Source organism: Salvelinus fontinalis, chromosome 27 (genome assembly GCF_029448725.1).
Source record: "Salvelinus fontinalis isolate EN_2023a chromosome 27, ASM2944872v1, whole genome shotgun sequence".
NCBI lineage: Eukaryota > Metazoa > Chordata > Actinopteri > Salmoniformes > Salmonidae > Salvelinus > Salvelinus fontinalis.
The window spans coordinates 10582379-10607241 of record NC_074691.1 but is presented as its reverse complement, the minus strand read 5'-3'; the positions used below and the strand labels follow the sequence as shown (position 1 = coordinate 10607241).

At 43.4% G+C, this 24863-nt stretch overlaps 3 protein-coding genes across 4 annotated transcripts in view; 2 read left to right on the top strand and 1 right to left on the bottom strand.

The window, feature by feature from the left end:
- The window catches only part of LOC129825012 (monocarboxylate transporter 10-like), a 55622-nt gene extending 44881 nt beyond the window's left edge, over positions 1-10741 (top strand). Inside the window, exons 4-6 of the mRNA XM_055884646.1 lie at positions 5340-5483; positions 5748-5976; positions 7106-10741. Of these exons, the coding sequence (XP_055740621.1) occupies positions 5340-5483; positions 5748-5976; positions 7106-7347 (615 nt within the window). The 3' untranslated portion in view covers positions 7348-10741. The remainder of the gene's footprint in view (positions 1-5339; positions 5484-5747; positions 5977-7105) is intronic.
- Positions 10742-12857: 2116 nt separating this feature from the next.
- On the top strand, positions 12858-20066 carry LOC129825010 (sodium-dependent glucose transporter 1-like). The gene is made up of 4 exons (XM_055884645.1): positions 12858-13802; positions 15214-15382; positions 15839-15955; positions 16073-20066. Exons 1-4 carry the CDS (start codon positions 13515-13517, stop codon positions 17488-17490), a joined length of 1992 nt encoding a protein of 663 aa, XP_055740620.1. The 5' UTR covers positions 12858-13514; the 3' UTR covers positions 17491-20066.
- Positions 19989-24863, bottom strand: part of LOC129825009 (DNA polymerase zeta catalytic subunit-like) — a 49104-nt gene continuing 44229 nt past the window's right edge. For both annotated transcript variants that reach the window (XM_055884643.1, XM_055884644.1), the window contains 4 exons: positions 24650-24840; positions 23748-23994; positions 22537-22752; positions 19989-21174 (listed from right to left, as the gene is read on the bottom strand). In XM_055884643.1, the coding sequence (XP_055740618.1) occupies positions 21028-21174; positions 22537-22752; positions 23748-23994; positions 24650-24840 (801 nt within the window). In that variant the 3' untranslated portion in view covers positions 19989-21027. The remainder of the gene's footprint in view (positions 21175-22536; positions 22753-23747; positions 23995-24649; positions 24841-24863) is intronic.

Here is a 24863-nt window from a genome sequence, read left to right as displayed (position 1 = left end):
TTGGTGCTCCCGTGTAGGAGGGACCGGCAGAGGCCTGGAATCGACATCTGGGCCGCATTTCACATGCCTCGATACACTACGACCGCAACTATGCAGCCCACAATAGTTGCGATGGTGCTTTCGCTTTGCCTGTGAATTGAGCAGAAGGAGTTGCAGCGGCTGCTATGAATATTATATAGGGATACAATGCCTTCACAATGTATTCATACTCCTTGACTTATTGCACATTTTGTTGTTACAGCCTGAATTCAAAATGTATTAAATATATATTTTTCTCTCACCATCTACACACACACAACCCCATAACAACAGTGAAAACATGTTTTTAGAAATGTTAGCACATTGTTTTTGAAAATGAAATACAGAAATATCTCACTTACATAAGTATTCCCACCTCATTTGCTATGACACTCCAAATTGAGGTCAGGTCAGGTGCATCTCATCTCATTGTCTCATCCTCTGAAACATGACCTGCCAAACTGTGCTCCTTAATACCTGCCCGCTTAACCCGGAAGCCAGCTGCAATGTGTCGGAGGAAACACCGCTCAACTGACGACCGAAGTCAGCTTGCAGGCGCCCGGCCCGTCACAAGGAGTAACTACAGTGCGATGAGCCAAGTAAAGCCCTCGCCACCAAACCCTCTCCAAACCCTGACCACACCGGGCCAATTATGCACCGCCCTATGAGACTCCCGGTCACGGCCGGTTATGACATAGCCCGGGATCAAACCCGGGTCTTTAGTGACGCCTCAAGCACTGCGATGCAGTGCCTTAGATCACTGCGCCACTCGGGAGGCCACAAGGTGATAGGTTTCGAGTATAGGGTTAGTTGGTAGGGTAATTAAAATGTATTTTATTTCTTTATTTTCCCGGTTCCCCTTTCTCATTTTGTATCATAAAGTGTAATATAGTTATACTATAGTTCAGTTGGAGGCAGTAATGCAACATATTGGATGCCAACTGCCATTAAATATCACAGAAGTGCATGTCAGAGCAAAAACTATACCATGAAGTCCAAGGAACTGACCGTAGATCTCCGAGAGAATTGTGATTTAAAGCATATATCTGGGGAAGGGTATTAAACTTTTTCTAGAGTGTTGAAAGTTTCCAAGAGCACAGTGGTCTCTATCATTGGGAAATGGAAAAAAAGATGGAACTGCCTAGAGCTGGCAGCCCCGTCCGACCAAACTGAGCAACCGGACAAGAAGGACCTTGGTCAGGGAGGTTACTAAGAACCCAGTGACCACTCTGACCGAAATACAGAGTTCCTTGGCTGAGATGGAAGACTCAAAGCTGTAATTGCTGCCAAAGGTGCTTCTACAAGCATTCACTCAGGGGTGTGAATACTTAGTGCCTTCAAAAAACATTCATATTTCTTATTCCACATTTTGTTGTTACAGCCTGAATTTTAAATTGATTTAATAGATTTTGTTCTCAGCCATCTGCACATTAATACCCCATAATAACAAAGTGAAAACATGTTATTAGAAATGTAATCTTACATATCTCATTTACATAAGTATTCCCCTGAGTCAATACAAGTTAGAATCACCTTTGGCAGCAATTACAGCTGTTAGTCTTTCTGGGTAAGTCTCTATAAGAGCTTTCCACACCTGGATTGTACAATATTCTTTAAAAATAATCTTCAAGCTCTGTCAAGTTAGTTGTTGATCACTGCTAGACAGCCATTTAAGTCTTGCCACAGATTTTCAAGCCAATTTAAGTCAAAACTAACTACACCACTCAATGTCGTCTTGGTAAGCAACTACAGTGTATATTTGACATTGTGTTGTAGGTTATCGTCCTGCTGAATTTGGTGAATCAAATTTTATTGGTCACGTACATGTGATTAGCAGATGTTATTGCGGGTGTAGCGAAATGCTTGTGCTTCTAGCTCCGACAGTGCAGTAATATCTAACAAATTACACTATATATACCCAATACACACATCTAAGTAGGAATGAATTAAGACTATATACATATGGACAAGCAATGTCAGAGCGGAAAGGACTAAGATACCGTAGAGTAGTATAAAATACAGTATATACATATGAGATGAGTATTGCCAGATACAGTTGATGTCGGAAGTTTACATACACCTTAGCCAAATACATTTAAACTCAGTTTTTCACAATTCCTAACATTTAATCCTCGTAAAAATTCCCTGTCTTAGGTCAGTTAGGATCACCACTTTATTTTAAGAATGTGAAATGTCAGAATAATAGTAGAGAATTATGTATTTCAGCTTTTATTACTTTCATCACATTCCCAGTGGGTCAGAAGTTTACATACACTCAATTAGTATTTGGTAGCATTGCCTTTAAATTGTTTAACTTGGATCAAACGTTTTGGGTAGCCTTCCACAAGCTTCCCACAATAAGTTGGGTGTAACTGAGTCAGGATTTTAGGCCTCCTTGCTTGCACACACTTTTTCAGTTCTGCCCACAAATTTTCTATAGGATTGAGGTCAGGGCTTTGTGATGGCCACTCCAATACCTTGACTTTGGTGTCCTTAAGCCATTTTGCCACAACTTTGGAAGTATGCTTGGGGTCATTGTCCATTTGGAAGACCCATTTGCGACCAAGCTTTAACTTCCTGACTGATGTCTTGAGATGTTGCTATAAAATATCCACAAAATGTTCCTTCCTCGTGATGCCATCTATTTTGTGAAGTGCACCAGACCCTCCTGCAGCAAAGCACCCCCACAACATGATGCTGCCACCCTCGTGCTTCACAGTTGGGGATGGTGTTCTTCTGCTTGCAAACCTCCCCCTTTTTCCTCCAAACATAATGATGGTCATTATGGCCAAACAGTTCTATTTTTGTTTCATCAGACCAGAGGACATTTCTCCAAAAAGTACGATCTTTGTCCCCATGTGCAGTTGCAAACCGTAGTCTGGCTTTTTTATGGCAGTTTTGGAGCAGTGGCTTCTTCCTCGCTGAGCGTCCTTTCAGGTTATGTCGGTATAGGACTCGTTTTACTGTGGATATAGATACTTTTGTACCTGTTTCCTCCAGCATCTTCACAAGGTCCTTTGCTGTTGTTTTGGGATTAATTTGCACTTTTCGCAGCAAAGTATGTTCATCTCTAGGAGACAGAAGGCATCTCCTTCCTGAGCGGTATGACGGCTGTGTGGTCCCATGGTGTTTATACTTGCGTACTATTGTTTGTACAGATGGCACCTTCAGTCGTTTGGAAATTGCTCCCAAGGATGAACCAGACTTATGGAGGTCTACAATGTTTTTTCTGAGGTCTTGGCTGATTTCTTTTGATTGTCCCATGATGACAAGCAAAGAGGCACTGAGTTTGAAGATAGACCTTGAAATACATCCACAGGTACACCTCCAATTGACTCAAATGATGTCAATTAGCCTATCAGAAGCTTCTAAAGCCATGACAATTTTCTGGAATTTTCCAAGCTGTTTAAAGGCACAGTCAACTTAGTGTATTGTATGTAAACTTCTGACCCACTGGAATTGTGATACAGTGAATTCTAAGTGAAGTAATCTGTCTGTAAATAATTGTTGGAAAAATGACTTGTCATGCACAAAGTAGATGTCCTAACCAACTTGCCAAAACTATAGTTTGTTAACAAGAAATGTGTGGAGTGGTTGAAAAACGAGTTTTAATGACTCCAACCAAAGTGTATGTAAACTTCTGACTTCAACTGTATGTAAACATTATTAAAGTGACTAGTGTTCCATTCCTTAAAATGGCCAGGGATTTCTAGTCAATGCTTATAGGCAGCAGCCTCTATTGTGCTAGTGATGGCTGTTTTTCAATCTCTCGGTCCCAGCTTTGATGCAACTGTACTGACCTCGCCTTCTGGATGATAGCAGGGTGAACAGGCAGTGGCTAGGGTGGTAGAGGTCCTTGATGATCTTTTTGGATTTCAGGTGCTGTAGGTGTCCTGGAGGGTGGGTGTTTGCCCCCGGTAATGCGTTGGGCAGACCGCACCACCCTCTGGAGAGCCTTGCTGTTGCGGGCGGTGCAGTTGCCTTACTAGGAGGTTATACAGCCCGACAGGATGCTTTCAATTGTGCAGCTGTAGAAGTTTGAGGGTTTTAGGTGACAAGACAAATTTCTTTAGCCTCCTGAGGTTGAAGAGGCTCTGTTGCGCCTTCACCACACTGTCTGTGTGGGTGGTCCATTTCAGTTTGTCAGTGACGTGTACGCCAAGGATCTTGAAGCTTTTCACCTTCTCCACCGAGGTCCCATTGATGTAGATAGGTGGGTGCTCCCCCCCTGCTGTTTCTTGAAGTCCACAATCATCTCCTTTGTTTTGTTGACGTTGAGTGAGAGGTTGTTTCCCAGGCACCACACTCCCAGTGTCTGTTGGAAAGCAGACTGAACCAGGTTTTCCTCTAGGATTTTGCTCTCCGTTTTCTTTTGATCAACAAAAAAAAACTCGCTAAGCCTTGCCGATGACAAGCATACCCATAACATGACGCAGCCACCACGCTTGAACATTTGAAGAGTGGTACTCAGTAATGTGTTATGTTGGATTTGCCCCAAACATAACGCTTTTTATTCAGGACAAAATTAATTTCTTTGCCACATTTTAGGCAGTTTTACTTTAGTGCCTTATTGAAGACAGGATACGTTTTGGATTATTTGTATTCTGAACCGTCTTCCTTCTTTTTCACTCTGTCATTTAGGTTAGTGTTGTAGAGTAACTACAATGTTGATCAATCCTCAGTTTTCTCCTATCACAGCCATTCTTAACTGTTTTAAAGTCACCATTGGCCTCAGGGTGAAATCACTGAGCGGTTTCCTTCCTCTCTGGCAATTGAGTTAGGAAGGACACCTGCATCTTTGTAGTGACTGGGTGTATTGATACACCATCCAAAGTGTAATTAATACTTTCCCCATGTTCAAAGGGGTATTCAATGTCGGCTTTTTTATTTTGACCCATCTACCAATAGGTGCCCTTTGCAAGGCGTTGGAAACCCTCCCTGGTCTTTGGCTGAATCTGTGTTTATAAATTCACTGCTCGACTAAGGGACCTTATAGATATGAGGTAGTACAGATGTATGTCTGAAACATGAGGAGTCTGCGCCCCCCCCCCCCCCCCCCCCCAACTCACAACTACAAACACATACTGTATACAATAACAAACATGTAGATCCTCCTTACAGCACATCGTCCACATTGAACACAATGTGCCAACACCATTGTTCTATGTTCCATATATGCTTCCCATTGCATCTTACCATCGCTCTTATGACGTCTAGAAAGTAATCAATTGTAAGCATCTACTAGCCTTTTGTCTGTTTTCCACTAGACGTGGCAGCTGTGTTCTGACGAGACGCTTGTGTACTTTGCGTCTGTCCCATAGATGAAGCATGTTGAGGAGCGCTTCGGAGAAGATGCCAACAAGGAGGTTCTGCTCATGTGCATCGGCGTCACGTCCGGCGTGGGCCGCCTCATCTTTGGCCGGGTGGCTGACTACGTACAGGGAGTGAACAAAGTCTACCTGCAGGTAAAGTCTACTAACCTCGAGGTCTTGCACAGGTCATTACTAGGTCTTAAAATATACCCTATTCCCTATATAGGGCACTACTTCTGGCCCGATGACACCCCACTCTCCATAAAGTCTACTATGTGTGGAATTTAGGGTGTCATTTCAGATGTAGCCTGAACCCCATGTCATAACCATTACTCTGATTAATGCAAAGAAGCAATGCTGCTGTGTGCATCACATTCATGTCGCCTCTGACATCCCCTCCGGTCTCCTCCCGCCCAGGTGTCTTCGTTCATGGTCATCGGCGTGATGTCCATGATGATCCCTCTGTGTCATGTGTTCGGAGGGCTGATCGCGGTGTGTCTGCTCATGGGCCTGTTCGACGGCTGTTTCATCTGCATCATGGCCCCCATCGCCTTCGAGCTGGTGGGCTCTCAGAACGTGTCCCAGGCCATCGGCTTCCTGCTGGGCATGATGTCTGTGCCCATGACCGTGGGGCCTCCTATTGCAGGTACAGTTAAGCAGTCAAGCCGGTTGGCCGCGTTTGAGATGGCATCTTCCCGGGGGGGAAATAGGAAAGTTAGTATGAGGCAGGAAAAAGTTAAATCAATCATAGAGCCACTGAATTGGTTAGGCTGTACTGTTTGAAAGATATTAGCGTTTAGCTTGACGCTGTAAAACGTTTCTCCCTGGAGTATGATTCTGAGCTTTAGTTGTTTTTCTATAAACCTCTGGTTCCACCTGGTGTTTCTGTGCAACTGTGAAAGTGAAATGCTCCATACTCTACCATACACAAAGCAACATAAAGAAATCGATTCACAACATGGCGACTTTGCACCTTCTACAATTACAACTTGATATGAGTAGAGACATTATCTTGTGAATATGATACTCGTGTAAGAAATTCTATACCTTGTGGAAGATGCATACATTTCACCACTGGAATGTTGAGTGCACAGACGTCCATTCATGTTAATCTCTTTCTAATTTAGATATCATTCATATCCACATGAGTCATGTGCAACCTGTTTGCACTGTATAAAAAAAGGCATCAGTTTTTCTCTGAAATAGACTAGCGTTCCAGGAAGAGAGGGAAACAAGGTGGTAGAAGCAGGGAATGCAGGAAGTCATGCAACCTAGTCATGTTAAGGGAAGGAAACCACAATCCACAAAGGGGGGTCAGACTGAGGGGCCTAATTAGCCCTGACCCCAATCCACTCAGTTTTCACTAGCCAGTAATAATCAGCTCTTTGTATTAAAAGAGAGGGTTTGTACTAACCCAGTACCACTGGGCAAAAGCTGATTGAATCAATGTTGTTTCCATGTAATTTCAACCCAAAAAATCTATGTTGAATCCACGTGGAAAACTGATTGGATTTGCAAAAAGTCATCATAAGGGCAATTGGTATTTTTGTCACCCAAATTTTTACCTAAATCCAATAACATGATTGATTTTATTTTTCACGGTGAATTGCCATTAGTTGACAACTCAACCAAATGTAAATCAAAACTAGACATTGAACTGCTGTCTCTGCCCAGTGGGTACCTGGTATCACTCTGTCCCAGCTCAGATAAGCCTACCTTTTTGTTGATTTAATGATGAACGAGTCCCAGATATTTATACGTCTCTCTCTCTCTAGGGTTCCTGAGGGACAGGCTGGGAAGTTATGACGTGGCCTTCTATTTGGCTGGTATCCCGCCTATCATCGGTGGGGCCGTGCTGTGTCTGATCCCCTGGGTGGAGGCTAGACGTATCAGGAGAGAGCAGGAGGAGGCAGCCAAAGATGGCACCCAAGAGCAGATGCTGGAGTTCAAGAGGAACAGTGGGGGTCAGGGAGATGCCCTAACAGTAAAGAGCGCAACCCCCGACTCTGTCATCTAAGTCTCCCAAAACACACCCAAAACAAAGATACAACTAGACATACAGACAGTTCATATTCACTTGCAGGAACTTGGAACTGCTGGTTTATCATATTTTTGTATGATACAAGTATAGATGAAATATATTGACCTGTGTATGTGTAAACAATATTTTAATGGCTGCTTTTGCAGGAGAATGTGGGGCAAATGCTGAAGTAATACTACATATCAGTTATACACATAGATACTCAAACACAATTGAACATGAAGGTGGTCTTGAAGAGCTATGCATCGGATTGTTTTCCAATCTTGCAGCTGTTGAATTAACTTGAAGGTTAAAATGAGGAAATCTCACATTTTTTAAATATTTCATACAAGGGAACGCACGCTTCATTTGGGTGCTTTTTGAAGTCTGCAACCACTTACTTACATGAGAATAGCAGTGGCCAGCCTCGCTAGAAAATACCCTCGTTTTCAATGTGCATTTTTTTTAAGGGCATTGAGGATCATTCTCATCATTGCCTAGAAATGTTCAATACAAGCTTGAATATAGTTTAGGCTTAGCAGAATTTTGAGGAGAAAAACAAACTAGATTTATTGGGTTTGATGAAAAATATAAATTTCCAATAAACGCTAGGGACATATAATTAACCATATACGGTAAAAGAAACTAATATCAATATTTTTTTCTCAAATTATCCCATAAGTAGTATAGGTAAGTAAAGTGTGTTTTGGACACAGATGTTGCTTGTTTTGACAAAAGTATAACAAAGAATCTACTGCTAAGTAGAATTTAACCGGGAAAAAAGCTGCTTTTGAAAGTCCACCCTTTTCTGTTTATAGCACAGAGTGATCTGTGGGGGTTTGATACTCTCTTAAAACATGCCAAGATTGTGAATTTGTGAGTCGTGAGGTATGACCTGACCATACAATATCACTTCAAAGAAGTGCTTTATGAGATAATGGGTGGGGAGGTAGTTAGTTCCTAGTGGTTGTACGGCTTACTATTGTCTTAGTTTTAAAGGTCACCTTGAAGGTGCTTGAGCACCAAGGGAGCAGCTTGAAGCACAATTACAGCGTCCCACCCGTGAAATATGAAACGTCATCTCAAGGCTGCAGTACTCTGGACCTGAAATAGGCCTGACTTTACCTGAGGCTGTATTCAGTCGTTAGTATCGCTGATACAGTATAACTTGAATGCGCCGTACACCGTGCCTGAGAATCCTTTTCAGTGTTTTTTAACCAAAACCAACATTGTCATTTTGTATACATAGTTTATAGCAGCTCAGAGCAGGATTCTCAAACTGAACGTCTGCTTGTCTGACTATGCAACGTGAGCGAAGGATGAACGTCAGTGTTGATTATACGGAGTAATTTACATGAAACGGAGATGAATTAATATTATGAATAGATTTTTTATTGTTGATGGCAGTATTTTGTCCAGCACATATAGGCTAGTAAACCAATGTTATACTTTCATATATTCTAATTGTAGTAGGCTCACTATGTCCACCATATTTCAAATGTAATTTGATATGTAATCATTGACAAATGTGACCATTAGTCAAGTTAACCATTGACTATGTGCTCAGTTCATTAGCCTTTTGTTAGGGAAAATATATTTGTTTTAATGATATTTTTCATATTTGTATTTATTTTTTTCTAGAATTTGTTTAGTGGCTGATGTCATGCCATAATTAATTGGTGCTTTCCTTTCTCATATTATTTGATGTTTTGAAGACCAAAACAACCTTTTGTATTGATTATTTTGGGTGTGCCCTTGAAATGTAAAGAAAATGGCTGATTTATCTATGGTCAATTCTATTTGCCAAAGCACCACCCTCGGGATAGTTTATTAGGCCTTTCAAACATTTTATGTTTTAAATCACCCTCCTGAATTTCAACAATTATTGATAATTATAAAGATTGCTCTTGGAGAACTTGAAGACCCACAACTTTTACAGTGTAGGATTTTGACTCGACAATCCCTTGACCACTAAGCACGCAGAAAAGTCATAACTTATCAAAATCCAAACTATCCAGCTCTGTAGGTCATCGGTTTCACCAAGGCAAGACTTGTGACACAAGCTACCTCAGATGTCATGCAAATTTCTAGTATTTTGTCCTAGACAGTATTTGCAGGACAGAAAGAGGCTTTCAGTTCAAACCATAACACGTGATGGTCATGTTTTGTATGGGCAATATTTCCCTTCCACTGTATGTCTTTATACAGTCGATATCCAAACATTAGGAGAGACTCTGTAAAAGAGTCTCCCAGCTTCCTAGCCATCACTGTTTGCTCTGAACGGGATTGCTGCCTATCTGTACCACAGAAAAGTGTTTGTCTGAGAAGTGCAGTACTTCAGTGTAATTTTGTGACCAGGGAAATGCAAATAGATAAAATCTTGCTTTGGGAATTCTGTTTTTTTTCTATGCTTTGAATTTCCAGTTTAGATATATATTTTTGATATCGATGTGAGAATTCGATAATACCCATGTCACAAGGAATGTTTTGGATACATTTTTTGGGGTTTTGTTTTTCTAACCTGAGCATACATTTCTATTAGGGAAATGTCAAATTATATATAATTTGTTTTATCAAGTCTTCTTTTTCTTGTTAAGTTCATCTTTTAGTTATAATTGCTATATTGTTATTTTTACTTTACATCCTAGACATACGCAGTTGCACAATTCACCGATGAAAGCCTCAGGTAATTTCTCAAGTAATAGAAATTCCTGAAATTGTACCCTGGAGGTTTTACTGAGATACCTCTTTGCCATACACATCTTAGTAATTATCAATTACATTATCTCGTACTGAATTAATTCCTTGGCATCCAAAGAAGTTTGTCACCTTTTGGGAATGTCCCAGTATTTAGATCATATGAAGAGAATTTAAAGATTTAGTTAATGCATGTTATATTTTTGTTTAGTGGCTAAAAACCAAATTCAACAGCATATTGTTTGAAATTATTAAATTAACATTTTTCTAGTTACATATGCAGGTTATTTATATAGATTTTATTCAAACTCTTTTGCTGTTCACAGGTGTAATTCAGAGTGTATATCTATGCCTAATGCAACTAGAATTCTACCACACTGTCACAAAATATCAACTTTGCGGCTTTCACTTTCACCCCATGTTATGTGCATTGTTCTTCTCTCATTTTGTTGTTCACACAGATACAGTTTGTATTTCTTTACAGATACAGTATATGTATTTCTTTAAAATACACATTTTATATTGCTGATCATTAAAATCTATTCACTTTATGTAGTTATTTCAGCATTTTATTGCTTTTCTAATTGCCTTCATAATTTTATTGCATTATTTAAATGTTTTAATTTAATTGTATGATATGTAATGTCATAGTACTATGTACAACTGAAATTAAAGTACATTTTTAACAAAGTAAGGATATGTTTAAGTTTTTTTTCCCTTGAGTTTCTCATCATTCATCACTCTCCAGTTGCATCATGGGAAAATTATACATCCCAATTTGAGCCTACCAATGTCTGTCAACCTATAGGGCCTGGTTTATTTAAGCTACTTTATGCATGTACACACACTGAAAAACAAAGAGTGTTTGCTGTAATCCAATGTCAATACTGGACCATCCTTCCTCTTAACACATTTTTCTCACACGTCTCTGTCATACAGGGGAGTCAGACTCTTGCCAAAGCAACCCATCAAGTATAGATGGCCAATCTGCGTGGCCAAGCACGATTCCAACACCATTAAGTTTGCTGACGACACAACGGTGGTAGGCCTGATTACCGACAACGATGAGGAAGTCTATAGGGAGGAGGTCAGAGGACCCCAACCTCTCTCAACGTGAGCAAGACAAAGGAGGTGATCGTGGACTACAAGAAAAGGAGGGCCGAACACGCCCCCGTTTCACATCGACGGGGCTGTAGTAGAGTGGGTCGAGAGTTTCAAGTTCCTTGGTGTCCACATCACCAACAAACTATTATGGTCCAATGACACTAAGACAGTTGCGAAAAGGGCACGACAACACCTTTTCCCCCTCAGGAGACTGAAAAGATTTGGCATGAGTCCCCAGATTCTCAAAAAGTTATACAGCTGCACCATCGAGAAAATTCTGACTGGTTGCATCACCACCTGGTATGGCAACTGCTCGGCATCCGACCCTAAGGCGCCACAGAGGGTATTGCGTACGGCCCAGTACATCACTGGGACCAAGCTTCCTGCCATCCAGGACCTATATACTAGGCGGTGTCAGAGGAAGGCCCAAAAAATGGTCAAAGACTCCAGTCACCCAAGTCATGGACTGTTCTCTCTGCTACCGCACGGCAAGCAGTCGGTACATGAGCGCCAAGTCTAGGTCCAAAAGGCTCCTTAACACCTTCTACCCCTAAGCCATAAGACTGCTGAACAATTAATCAAATTACCACCAGGATTGATCCCCCTATTATCTATGCAGTCACTTTATCGCTACCAACGTGTACAAATTACCTCGGCCACTGACTCGGTACCTGTACCCCATGTATATTGCCTCGTTGTTGTTATTTTGTGTTACTTGTATAATTTTTTTTCCTTTAGTTTATTTAATAAATGTTTTCTTAACTCTATTTTCTTAACTGCATTGTTGGTTAAGTGCTTGTAAGTAAGTATTTCACGGTATTCTGCGCATTTGACAAATACAATTTGTATAGAAGGCCAATCTTCAGAAGATGTGAAGACATTTTCAGTAAATGTAGACATTCTTACAAGTATAATTACCTTTTCTTGCATGTAAAGCACAAAAGCAAAAATATTCGTAAGGAAAACGTCACATTATTATGACCTCGAGGTCACTGTTTCCAACGACAATTTAAATCATACTACTACTTCCTATACGCTGACGCTTCAGCTGAGCCTATCATCCATGGAACCACATCGTAGTAGTAATTTTTTTTATAACTAAACCAAGATAGACAACAGCCTGTCGTTTCCAATGGAAACAAATTAGTCATAGTGGGCAGAACCAGCAAGCAGGTGGGCAGAGCCAAGCACGAGCTAGCGAGATCCCATTGGCGCGTTCTAGCAGATATCTGCATATTTCGTTAGGGAACGCCTCCTATGTGAAGTGCACGTGTGCTCGATTCACCATTGCACTCCTAAACAACGCGATTTTTTTTTTTTTGGAAAGGGTAAAGTCTACAAAATTTTGTTCACTCTGTTCATAACATATTATAGTTTTGGGAACAGAAAACTGTATTGAGATCAAATGTTTCATCGATGAGAAAATGTGCAGAATGTCATCCAAAATCCATCTCGTTCCATCTTCTCCTACTGCCGGCCAGTGGGCTTCCTCTCACTACCACATTTGGTAATGAAAGGAAACGATAAGCGGATGCTTCCATTTATACATCCGGTGGGATATCTATCTCACTGTGGTATTAGGCTTTTGCCGCGTTCACATACTAGCCGAAAAACTAGGAAACTCGTCAAATTCGTTATACACGCGGCACGTGTATAACTACAACCAGTTACCAAGTCAGAAATGAACGAGTTTCCTAGTTCCGGCTAGCACCTGAACGCGGCATATTATCTGCAGCCACCATTCTCCCGGATGACAGAATGAATTAACCGAAGGAATATCTCGACCTCGCCAACTTGTAGTCCTAAAAAACGGAAATGAGTTACCTCTGGTTCGTTTAGCCATTCCTATGTGGAAAATTAATGAGGAAAGAATATGGTTTTGGGGTAAAAGGCGGAAAATAAAGTAGGAGGTTAGCACAGGCTTAGGAGATCCTATACGTTTTGTTCTATGAGATAATATCAGTCAGTTAATATGACCTTTAAAAATTGTAACGACCCTGGGTTAAGACTTTTATGTGCTTTTTTTCTATTTCATAAACGCTTAAAAATGCACAAAAAGTGACGTTAGCTGAACAAAACGAATAAGATATCCTAAGCCTGCGTTTACCACATACCTTATTCTCGGCATTTATCCAAAAACTCCATTCATTTTGTACAACGAACCATGGCGTAGTTAGTGCATACAAAAAGACGCCATTACTATTTATCTCTATAACAGTAGGATATCAGAACGTGTCGTCCCCTGAAGGCGCACCCGGTCAGTGCGCGTAGTTTGTTTACCAACTGCGCTGGCGCAAACTTGTCACCATTGCCAACCAGCAGGATTCAAACAAAGACGTTAGCCATAATTTGACAGCTCGACCATGTCTGCCTCGGCCGCCAGAGATCCTGTTGTGAAAAAGAAGCATGTTCGTTTCGCTAGAATGGAGGAGGATGATGATAACGATGACCAAGAGGAAGATACTCTGTTTGACAAGAGGAAAGACACGAGACGAGGGCTTAAGAGTGTAATGAAAGGGAGGAAGAGAAGTTCGAATTCAGAGTTCGATGATGAGGTTGAAATCATCGATAGAGGTGGCAGGGCCAGCGGTACTGGAGGCTGCAGCAGCTGGATGATCACCTTAGCGCTCTGTGCGTCATTCCTCGGCCTGGTAATGATGAATGCTTTTTTATTAGGCTAGTAGGCCAGCCCAAGGGACTGAATTGTAACCGTTCTGTCATCATATGTACCTTTTATATCTGAGAATTGAATAGGGTCTCTGGTTTTATTGCATAGTTTGTTTTACATGGGCATTATTGTTCTGGTTGTTTCCCTATCCCCATATCTTCACTAAAACTAAAATACAGGTTTTCTGTACGTGTTTTAAAGCTTCATCTAATTTTACATGAGTCTCACATGGTCAGTAACTATTCCTATTCCCATTCGATAACATCTAGCATTTCCAAGATTCATTCATTAGTTCATTAGTTATGTGATTGTGGTTGTTTTAGTGGCATTTAAGACAATGGTTACTTTCTTATTCTCAGGTAAAATGAGCGTTGTTAGGGATATATTCTGAATGAGCCGGATTTGCATTTCATGGCAGTAAAACTAGCTCTTCAACTTTAGAACAGGTTTAAAAAGATCCACCCCCTTGTTTTCAAATTTTCGCCTAAAATGACATACCCAAATCTAACTGCCTGTAGCTCTGGACCTGAAGCAAGGATATGCATATTATTGATACCATTTGAAAGGAAACACTTTGAAGTTTGTGAAAATGTGAAATGAATGTAGGAGAATATAACACATTAGATCTGGTAAAAGATAATACAAAGACATTTTTGTATTTTTTTGTAACATCTTTGAAATGCAAGAGAAAGGCCATATTGTATTATTCCAGCCCAGGCGCAATTTCGATTTTGGCCACTAAATGGCAGCAGTGTATGTGCAAAGTTTTAGACTGATCCAATGAACCATTGCATTTCTGTTCAAAATGTTGTATCAAGACTGCCCAAATGTGCCTACTTGGTTTACTAATATATTTTCAAGTTCATAACTGTGCATTCTCCTCACACAATAGCATGGTATTTTGCACTGTAAAAGCTACTGTAAATTGGACAGTGCAATTAAATTAACAATAATTTAAGCTTTCTGCCAATATCAGATATGTCTATGTTCTGGGATTTTTTTTTGTTACTTACAACCTCATGCTAATCGCATTAGCCTACGTTAGCTCAACCGTCCTGCGGGGGACCCACCAATCCTGAAGAGGTTTTAATTAAGCTTTTACTTTCTGGCACCTGTCAAAAGGTACAATTTTGAATAACTGCCGTCTTCCCGAAAGGGAAATGAAAACCCAAAATGTCACACTTTATATTATTTACCATTGGCTGCCACAAATGAAGTTCAAAATACCCTTAGAATATTACTGTATGTATCCTAGAAAAAATGTATCCTAGAAAATGATGATGGCCCTAGATGCTACAACTGTTTGCCTAAGAACTCTGAGAAAGTTCTGAGATATGCGCTTACTTATACTTGCCTGTAGTACAGTGTACTTGTTTATTATTTATGTGTTCCAGGGGATGAGTATCTCTGTCTTAGGCCCCACCTTTCAAGACCTTGCCATCAACGTCAACCAGGACATCAGCAACATCTCCTACATCTTCGTAGGCCGCTCGATGGGCTATATAGGCGGCTCTGTGTTGTCCGGGATTCTCTTTGACTGTATGAACAGCCATCTGCTGCTGGGTATGTCTAACAGACTCAAATATACCTAGACTTCACTAAAATACAAATACCTGGTGTCCATTGGCTCTGAAAAACATTCGATTTAACCTCTAAGATATTATTGTGGTCCTGTGTGGCTATGAGTTCGTAGAGCATGGCGCTAGCAATGCCAGGATCATACGTTTGATTCCTGCCCGGGCCACCCATACGAAATATGTATACATGCATGATTGTAAGTCGCTTTAAACTGTCTGCTAAATGGCATTTATTAGGATTAGTATTATTATATTAGTATACAGTATGCATTTGTTGTTGTTATTATTATATTAGTATACAGTATGCACAGTGAATGCATCACCTTTGCTTGTCAAAGAATGCCTATGGTTGTTTTTGTGGGTGATCATGACTTTTATACAGTGCATGGTGCATGCTGGTTGAATACACCCCACTCCTCCTAACACTGTATCTTCTCCACAGGCCTCTCCATGTTGGTCACAGCGTTTGGGATGTTTGCCATCCCTTTCTCTAAGACGGCCCTTCTCCTCACTGCTCTGATGTCCAGTATTGGAGTTTCCATGGGCTTTCTAGATACAGGTGCAGTTAATCTCACAGTCTTTATCTTTAAGATAGTAAATACGTCTCTACTGCACACAGTACCAGAAGTGGTTGTCAGTGAATGTATCTGATGCTGTTTACTGTCCTCTCTGGTAGGTGGTAATGTCCTGATCCTGCAGACGTGGGGGGATCAGGCTGGCCCCCACATGCAGGCCTTGCACTTCAGCTTCGCTGCTGGGGCCTTCGCATCGCCCATCATCGCCAAGCTGCTCTTTGGAACGGACCTGGACGTGGCTACAAACAGCAGCATGGAAGCCCCGGTGGCAAACTCCACCTCCCCATCTGTCACAGACCACGTGCATCAAACCGTGTCCTCTCCTACGATTATTCGCTTCGTCCATAGTAGCAGCACCCTCAAGTCCATGTGGGCCTACGTTGTGATCGGTGGTTTTATCCTGTTCGTCTCCCTCGTCTTCTTCATCCTTTACGCCCGCCACAGTCCCTCTAGTGGCAGGGCCCAGACCCCCTCAGGGAAACCCCTGGTGTCCAAGCACCACAACGCACTCATCGCTATGCTCTTTGTCTTCTTCTTCTGGTACGTGGGGGCCGAGGTGGCGTACGGCTCCTTTATCTTCACCTATGCTAAGGATTACATTCATATGGACGAGGCCCAGGCAGCAGGGCTCAACTCCCTGTTCTGGGGAACGTTCGCTGCCGGCCGGGGCCTGGCCATCTTCTTTGCGGCCTGCATGCACCCAGGCACCATGATTCTACTGAGCCTGGTGGGCTGCACCCTGTCCTCCCTGTTCCTCACCCTCTTCAACAGTAACAGGGTGGCCCTGTGGGTCTGCACTGGTGTCTACGGTGCCTCCATGTCGACCACTTTCCCCAGTGGGATCTCCTGGGTCGAGCAGTACACCACGGTGACCGGGCGCTCTGCTGCGGTGTTCGTGGTGGGGGCGGCCCTGGGGGAGATGGTGCTGCCCGCCCTAGTGGGCTTCCTACTGGGAAGGATCTATGATCACCCCTTGCTAATGTACCTGGCCCTGGGCACCGCCACCATCACCTCCATCCTCTTCCCCTTCATGTTCTGGCTGGCCTCGTCCCCCAGCGGCCCCAGTAGGACACCTCGCACCAGGAGCCACATGGAGCCTGACGACAGCGAGTACCGCCAAGCCCTGCTGGACTCGGGCGCCAATGACGAGGAAGAGGAGCAGGAGCAGCAGCGGGAACAGAAGCAGGATGACGAGGCCGACCAGTGGAATGATGCCGACTTCGAGGTCATCGAGATGGATGACGCCAGCCTTATGACCTCTCCTAATAAAGCGGCGGTCTCTTCTCCTAGCAAAGCGCTCTCTTTATCTCCTAATAAAGTGTTGTCATCTCCTAACAAAGGGCTTCCACCACCTGATGTTGCTGGGACATCAGGGGACACCCCTGCCACATCTGTCCCCACTACTCTCCAGTCCCTGGAGCCAACCGTTGAGGCCTCTTTCTCAGACTCTATCTCTCTCCGGGGAGACTCACCCAGACGGAAACTGCTGCGTTCCTTGGACCGGCAGAAGAGAGACTAGGGGCTAGATTCAATCAGATCAAGCATTAACCGGCGATTGCCGACACCCCCATAGCTGGTGTTTTGGTGGTGTAACTGCATTAGAGCTGTCAAATCGGAGCTGCTGCTCTTGTGGTCATTGTCACGAAGCCATACCCGTCCCACTTATGTTAGAAGTTCAGAATGAGAAAGTGTAGATTATATAGAAATAATGACGCTCAAATTTAAAATCATTAAACAAAATGAGGATTTCTATCAGCCTTATCGAAGTGTAGATTTATATCTCACATTCCACTAAACAATTTATATACAGACTGCATGGGATTTCTCTTAATGCGACTACGTGCAGCCAATGGCAATATCTGCTTTAGGTATAATGCCGGGAGCCACTTGTGGATTTGACAGCTCTAATGCAGTTCCACCTCTTGACACTCTGCCTGGGAGCCCGGGATTCAATCGGATTAACAGTAAGGCCAGGATTCAATCCTAAAGCCAGGATTGCATCCGATCGTGCTTTGTCTGCAATGTACCTTTTTAAAGGCAATTTTCTCGCGTTCACATAGACCACATTTACAGTCAATGCTGCATATGTCGGCTCAATCGGAAATTACCTTTAAATTGTGCATTGTCACGAATTGCGATCGGAATGAATACCGGCCTAAGGGCTCTAGTCTGTGAAATGCGCCATTACTCCAAGTGCTTTAAAGACATTACTGTATTCTAGAAGAGCCATGGCTCTCTTCAGAGAAACTTGTTGATGTCTGATTGTCAGTGACTGTAATTTGACCGGTTTAGTTTAACACACATGTAAACGTTTGATACTACAGATTTACAGTGCAATATAATTTACCCCACTCCTACACAGCTTATGTCTACTACATCATTTGAAGCTGTATGCTGTGGTGGAAATTGAATGTGTTTAAACACTAAGACCCCTTGCCACTGTTGCTGGTAATGAATTATAACAGGTACATTAGTGATTTCACAGAAGTGCAACACTAAACCTTTTTTCCTTTAGATATCCTAAAGACGTCCTTTTCTTTGTCATATTTAGTCATATTTGAATTATCAGCAGTTAAAGATAGGAATTTTGCACCAATGTGGCCTGATTTATGAATCATTTGTTTTTGTCAGACCTTTGTTTGAACATATGTCGCGTTCACGTGCTAGTTGGAACTAGGAAACTCAATGTTAGACTTGCTAACTCGTTGTAGAATGATGTTCCCGAGTTTCCCACTTGGAAAGTATCAGAATCAAGCCACTGGGCAAAGATGTAAAATCAAATCAAATGTTATTAGTCACATGCGCCGAATACAATAAGTGTAGACCTTACAGTGAAATGCTTACTTACGAGCCCCTAACCAACAATGTAGTTTAATTGGATGTTCAGGAGTCTTATGGCTTGGGGGTAGAAGCTGTTTAGAAGCCTCTTGGACCTAGACTTGGCGCTCCGGTACCGCTTGCCGTGCGCAAGCAGAGAGAACAGTCTAGGACTAGGGTGGCTGGAGTCTTAGACAATTTTTAGGGCCTTCCTCTAACACTGCCTGGTATAGAGGTCCTGGATTGAAGGAAGCTTGGCCCCAGTGATGAACTGGGCCGTACGCCCCAACCTCTGTAGTGCCTTGAGGCCGAGCAGTTGCCATACCAGGCAGTGATGCAACCCATCAGGATGCTCTCGATGGTGCAGCTGTAGAACCTTTTGAAGATATGAGGACCCATGCCAAATCTTTTGTCTCCTGAGGGGGAATAGGTTTTGTTGTGCCCGCTTCACGACTGTCATGGTTTGCTTGGACCATGTTAGTTTGTTGGTGATGTGGACGCCAAGGAACTTGAAGCTCTCAACCCTGCTCCACTGCAGCCCCGTCGATGAGAATAGGGGTGTGCTCTGTCCTTTTCCTGTAGTCCACAATCCTCCTTTGTCTTGATCACGTTGAGGGAGAGTTTGTTGTCCTTGCACCACACGGCCAGGTCTCTGACCTCCTCCCTATAGGCTGTCTCGTCGGTGATCAGGCCTACCACTGTTGTGTCATCGGCAAACTTAATGTTGGAGTCGTTGGAGTCGTGCCTGGCTGTGCAGTCGAGTGAACAGGGAGTACAGGAGCGGACTAAGCACCCGAGGGGTCCCTGTGTTGATGATCAGCATGGCGGATGTGTTACCTACCCTCACCACCTGGGGGCGGCCAATATCTCATCCACATAGGTTCAACAGAATTTAATTAAAATGACGTGGAAATGTTGGTTCAACCAGTGTATGCCCAATGGGAACCACTACACAAATAAGTTACGCTCATTTTAACAGAGGTTCCGGGTTTCCGATAGCACATGAACACGGCATAAGTCTTTATTCCTCACTTTTTTTGTAAAAAAATTGATTTAAGTCTTGTGCTGTGATGAATTGATCGTCTAGTAATCTGTAGGTTTTCCATTCAGATGTGATCTTTGTTAAAGTTGATCACGTTTAGAATTTTTCTATTAAAACAAATCAAAACCATGAAAAATACTAAAACAAAGACTAGAGAATTTAATACATTGAGTTTTATTATATCAATCTTCAACCTCCACCCACAGCAATGTCCATTAAAAACAAAGCAAGAAACACTTCCTTCATATTTTTTTTGTACATTTACATTTATACAAATACACAGATCCTGTGTATAGTTGTTTGGGAAATAATATAATCCATCTTGACATGGGTAGATGGCATATGCTGTTTTAACACGGAGAAAGCATTAGAAATGTGTACAAAACAAATATGCACAAGGAAATAATATATACTCTTGCCATAAATTATCAAAATACAGTATTGCAACAGTCCCAGAAGTAAAAACTGAAATGAATACTCCCCATCCTCTTTTGATAGGCATTAGTGCCTCAGAGTATAATGATAATATGCTTTTTCATAACTGACAAATACAAATTGAGGCTAAAAGAAACAAATGGCACACAAACAGAATGCATAAAAACTAGAGGATTTGTTTTCATTTTTTAATGCTGATGCACAGATAATTCAAATGGGCACTTTACAAGAACTATTTACCAAAGATTGTATTTGATATAAAAAGGGAAATGTAGTTAAACAGTGTTTTCTTTAGTCAACTTTTGCGTCGTAAGGAGCTCCTTAGAAATACTGTTCAGACTTTTTAAGTCTTGCATTTACAAATTGCTACAGCGCCTACAAAATAAAACGGTAGGGTCCTCTCCGGTCAGAGTTAATGCCATCTTTATGATACAGAAGAGACCATCTCCATCCATCTGAAGAAAAAAAACATCAGCTTCAATCACAACCAACCAATAGCAGCTAATGCAGACACAGTGAGCGAGGGAGAATGAGCCCTTGAAAACCACTCCCTCGTCTCCTTCAGGAGGCCCAAACTCAGCCAGTCTGCACTTAGAGCAGAAATACTTGTATAACAAATAACAACGGGACAACATGAAAACCCAACGGGGTTCAATCAAAGCACCATTTAAAAAGGAAAAGACAGGGAAACACAGCTGGATGAGACAGCGTTGGTTTAGCACCAGAGTAACTGCTGCACAGGGCAGTGGGCCACGGGGCCGTTCAGAATCCAAACTGCTCCAGGAGCTGTCGGAGGTAGGGGGCCTTGGTGAGCTGTCTGTTGACCCGGGACAGCTTGTAGAGCACAGGACAGTCCAGAGACACGCACGGAACCTGCCGCTCCGCACTGCCGCTGCAGTTCCGACAGATCTGGACCAAATGGAAAACAGGTTGGTTGGTTAATGGAGTTTAAACACTGATGAATCTTTATAGCTTCTGCTCTAGCTACAGAACCTCACCAACCAGTTGGAGTGAACTATCCCTCTAATATTACATGATGACAGGGCTAAAAATACAACTCTAAGCTTAGCTCGATTTCCATCTCGCTGTACTCTGACTCTCTAAACTCAAATGCAGACAGTGCTTGGAGACTACTCAGCATCGGCTTGTGGTACACTACATGACCAAAAGTATGTGGACACTTGCTCGTCGAACATCTCATTGCACCCCCCCCCCACCCCCCATAACATCCTCCCTCCACTCTTCTGGGAAGATTTTCCACTACATGTTGGAACATTGCTGTGGGGACTTGCTTCCATTGAGCCACAAGAGCATTAGTGAGGTCGGGAACTGATGTTGGGTGATTAGGCCTGGCTCGCAATCGGCTTTCCAATTCATCCCAAAGGTTTTCGATGGGGTTGAGGTCAGGGCTCTGTGCAGGCCAGTCAAGTTATTCTACACCGATCGACAAACCATTTCTGTATGGGCATAGCTTTGTGCAAGGGGGCATTGTCATGCTGAAACAGGAAAAGGGCCTTCCTCAAACTGTTGCCACAAAGTTGTAAGCACAGAATCATCTAGAATGCCACTGTAGCGTTAAGATTTCCCTTCACTGGAACTAAGGGGCCCAAACCATGAAAAACAGCCCCAGACCATTATTCCTCCTCCACCAAACTTTACAGTTGGCACTATGCATTCTGGCAGGTAGTGTTCTCCTGGTATCCGCCAAACCCAGATTGTCCATCGGACTGCCAGATGACCAAGCGTGATTCATCACTCCAGCCGACGCTTGGCATTGCGCATGGTGATCTTAGGCTTGTGTGCGACGGCTCGGCCATGGAAACCCATTTCATGAAGCTCTCAATGAACAGTTCTTGTGCTGAATTTGCTTCCAGAGGCAGACTGGAACTCGGTAGTGAGTGTTGCAACTAAGGACAGACGATTGTTACGCACTACAACACTCTGCAGTCCCATTCTGTGAGCTTGTGTGGCCTACCACTGAGCTGTTGTTGCGCCCAGACGTTTCCACAACAGCAGCACGTACAGTTGACCGGAGCAGCTCTAGCAGCGCAGAAATGTGACAAACTGACTTGTTGAAAAGGTGACATCCTATCATGGTGCCACGTTGAAAGTTACTGAGCTCTTCAGTGAGGCCATTCTACTGCCAATGTTTGTTTATGGAGATTGCATGGCGGTGTGCTTGATTTTATAAACCTGTCAGCAGGGGTGTCCACATATTTTTGTATATATAGTGTAGCTTGCCAATGATGTCCTTTCCCCCCGACCTTTCACCTTTAGCAGCTGGTCCTGCTGGCTCTCCCAAAGCCGCATGTCCTGGTAGAGAGTGACGGCCACGCGTTGGGGCTCGGCCCGGCAGCTGGCACACACCCCTAGCTGGGTGAGCTCGTCACACACAGGACAGTGCAGCGTGGTGAAGTACTGGGAGATAGTCCCCTTCCTCCCCACTTCCTCCCCTCTGGCCACCATGGAGCATGATGCCTTCTGGACCTGAAGACAGAGGACATGTTTAGAGCCATGGACTAGGGTAGATGTGGTGATAAATACGTTTAAAAAAAAATCAAGACTGTAATTCACTATTTGACAGGTCAGACTATTTTTACCTCTAAAACTGGTGTCAAACTCACTTCATGGAGGGCCTCCTGTCTGCAGGTTTGTTTTTTTCCTTTCAATTAAGACCTACACAATAAGATGAGGGGAGTTCTTTGACGAATTAAGGTCACTAATTAGTAATCAATTACCGGGGAGGAGCTAAAACCCGCAGACACACGGCCCTCCACGGAATGTGTTTTGACACGTGCTCTAAAACAGTGTTTCCCATCTCCAGTCCTCCAGTACCCCCGACCGCACACGTTAGCCTGCTTCAGACTGAAGGGCAAGGGGACATGGCTCTTTCAGACCAGCGTTTCTCAACTCCAGTCCTGCAGTACCTCCAACGGTACACGTTTTTGGACAAAACGCACCTGATTCAACTCACCCAGGTCTCGATGATTAGTTGACAAGTGGAATCAGGTGAGTTTGTCCGGAGCTACAACAAAAACGAGGTACTGCAGGACTGGAGTTGAGAAACGCTGGTCTAAAAAGAGCCAAGCCTCCTTGCCCTTCAGTCTGAAGCAGGCTAACGAGACAACAGTATGAAATCTGCATGTCCTTTACACAACTCGCCACTAGATGGAATCATTGGCATTTCAAAAGGGCATGCCTAACAATGACTTGGGTACGTGATTGGATATTTGTCTCATTTGATTCCCGACATGTAGCCCTTTTTTCTTTTGTTCTCTGTCTGCACGACAGTCCGGACAGAGCTTTCAAAAGCACCACCGCTGCTTCAGTGGTCTCTGTGTGTGTCATCAAACGTCTATTCCCTCCTGCATGGATCTATCATCAGTTTGATGAATCCCAGTAACTAACTAGAAGAGCTGGGTGACCAGAGGGTCCACATTTTAAGGGTCTGACAACCCCCCCCCCCCCTTCCATAGCCTCACCCTGGGGAGCTCCTGGTACCAGCTGAGCACGTCCACGCCGATGAGCTGGAAGATGCGCCGCAGCGGGGGCAGGATCTGCTTGGTGATGTAGTAGGTGGCGTTGAGGCGCAGGCCCGGGTCCTGCAGCACCTCCAGGGGCCGCCGCACCAGCTGGATGAGGGGCACGCCGGGCGTCCCGTACACGATCACGTAGGGCACCCGCTCGCCCACCCGTGGCTCCAGGCGCCGGTCATAAGCCATCATACGCCTGGGGGTGGGGGTGGGGGGGGGGCAGATGGGGGTGGCAGGACACAGCATTGGAATGGCTGTTTCATTATAATCTAGCACCCCAAATATGTGCAGTGGTATAGGACCACACATACATACAGTACTCAGATTTAATTTGGTTAATTTATCACAATTGTTGTTTTTTAAACCAAAGTACAAATATCTGAATAAAATATGATGCATTTGCTCCTTGTTTTTGTACTGCAGTAGTACTACCGACTATAATAAATTGTAATACATTTCCTGAATCACACAGAATATTTTCCCCCTTTAACCATGTCTCTGAAATCAGGTTTTGCCACCCATTATGGGCTGGGTTGCTAGGCAACTGTCTCAGGTACAGTACACTGAGCTAGGCCCGTTGTAGTGCAGGCAGACAATGGACATTGTGGGGAATCAGTAAGTGGCTTCACAAAGGGCACACAGCCAGACGAGAGGGGAGGAAGGTCTCACACACACACTTCAACAAGCCACTCCACAGAAACACACTAGTTAGACATGCAATGACATTTAGGCACTGCCATATTGTCCACACACAAGATCTCTCAACAATGCTACTGTCAATTCAACACTCCGTCGTGTCATAAACACACAGTAGGACGACACTCCCCTCAGGCGGCGTGTTGTTGGTGTACCTGGTGAGCTCCAGAGCAGGGACGCAGGCCCCCGGCCGGTAGGAGCTGCTGCCCCTGTACTCCTTAGCGAAGGTCAGGTCCTGCATGCTGGCCTTGGCCTCCAGCACCTTCACACACTGACGCTGCACAAACTGCTTCACCTGGCTGATGTCCCGCGTCTCAAACAGCAGCTTGATGGAACGCTCCAAAATCTAGGGAGAGGGGGGTTGCACAT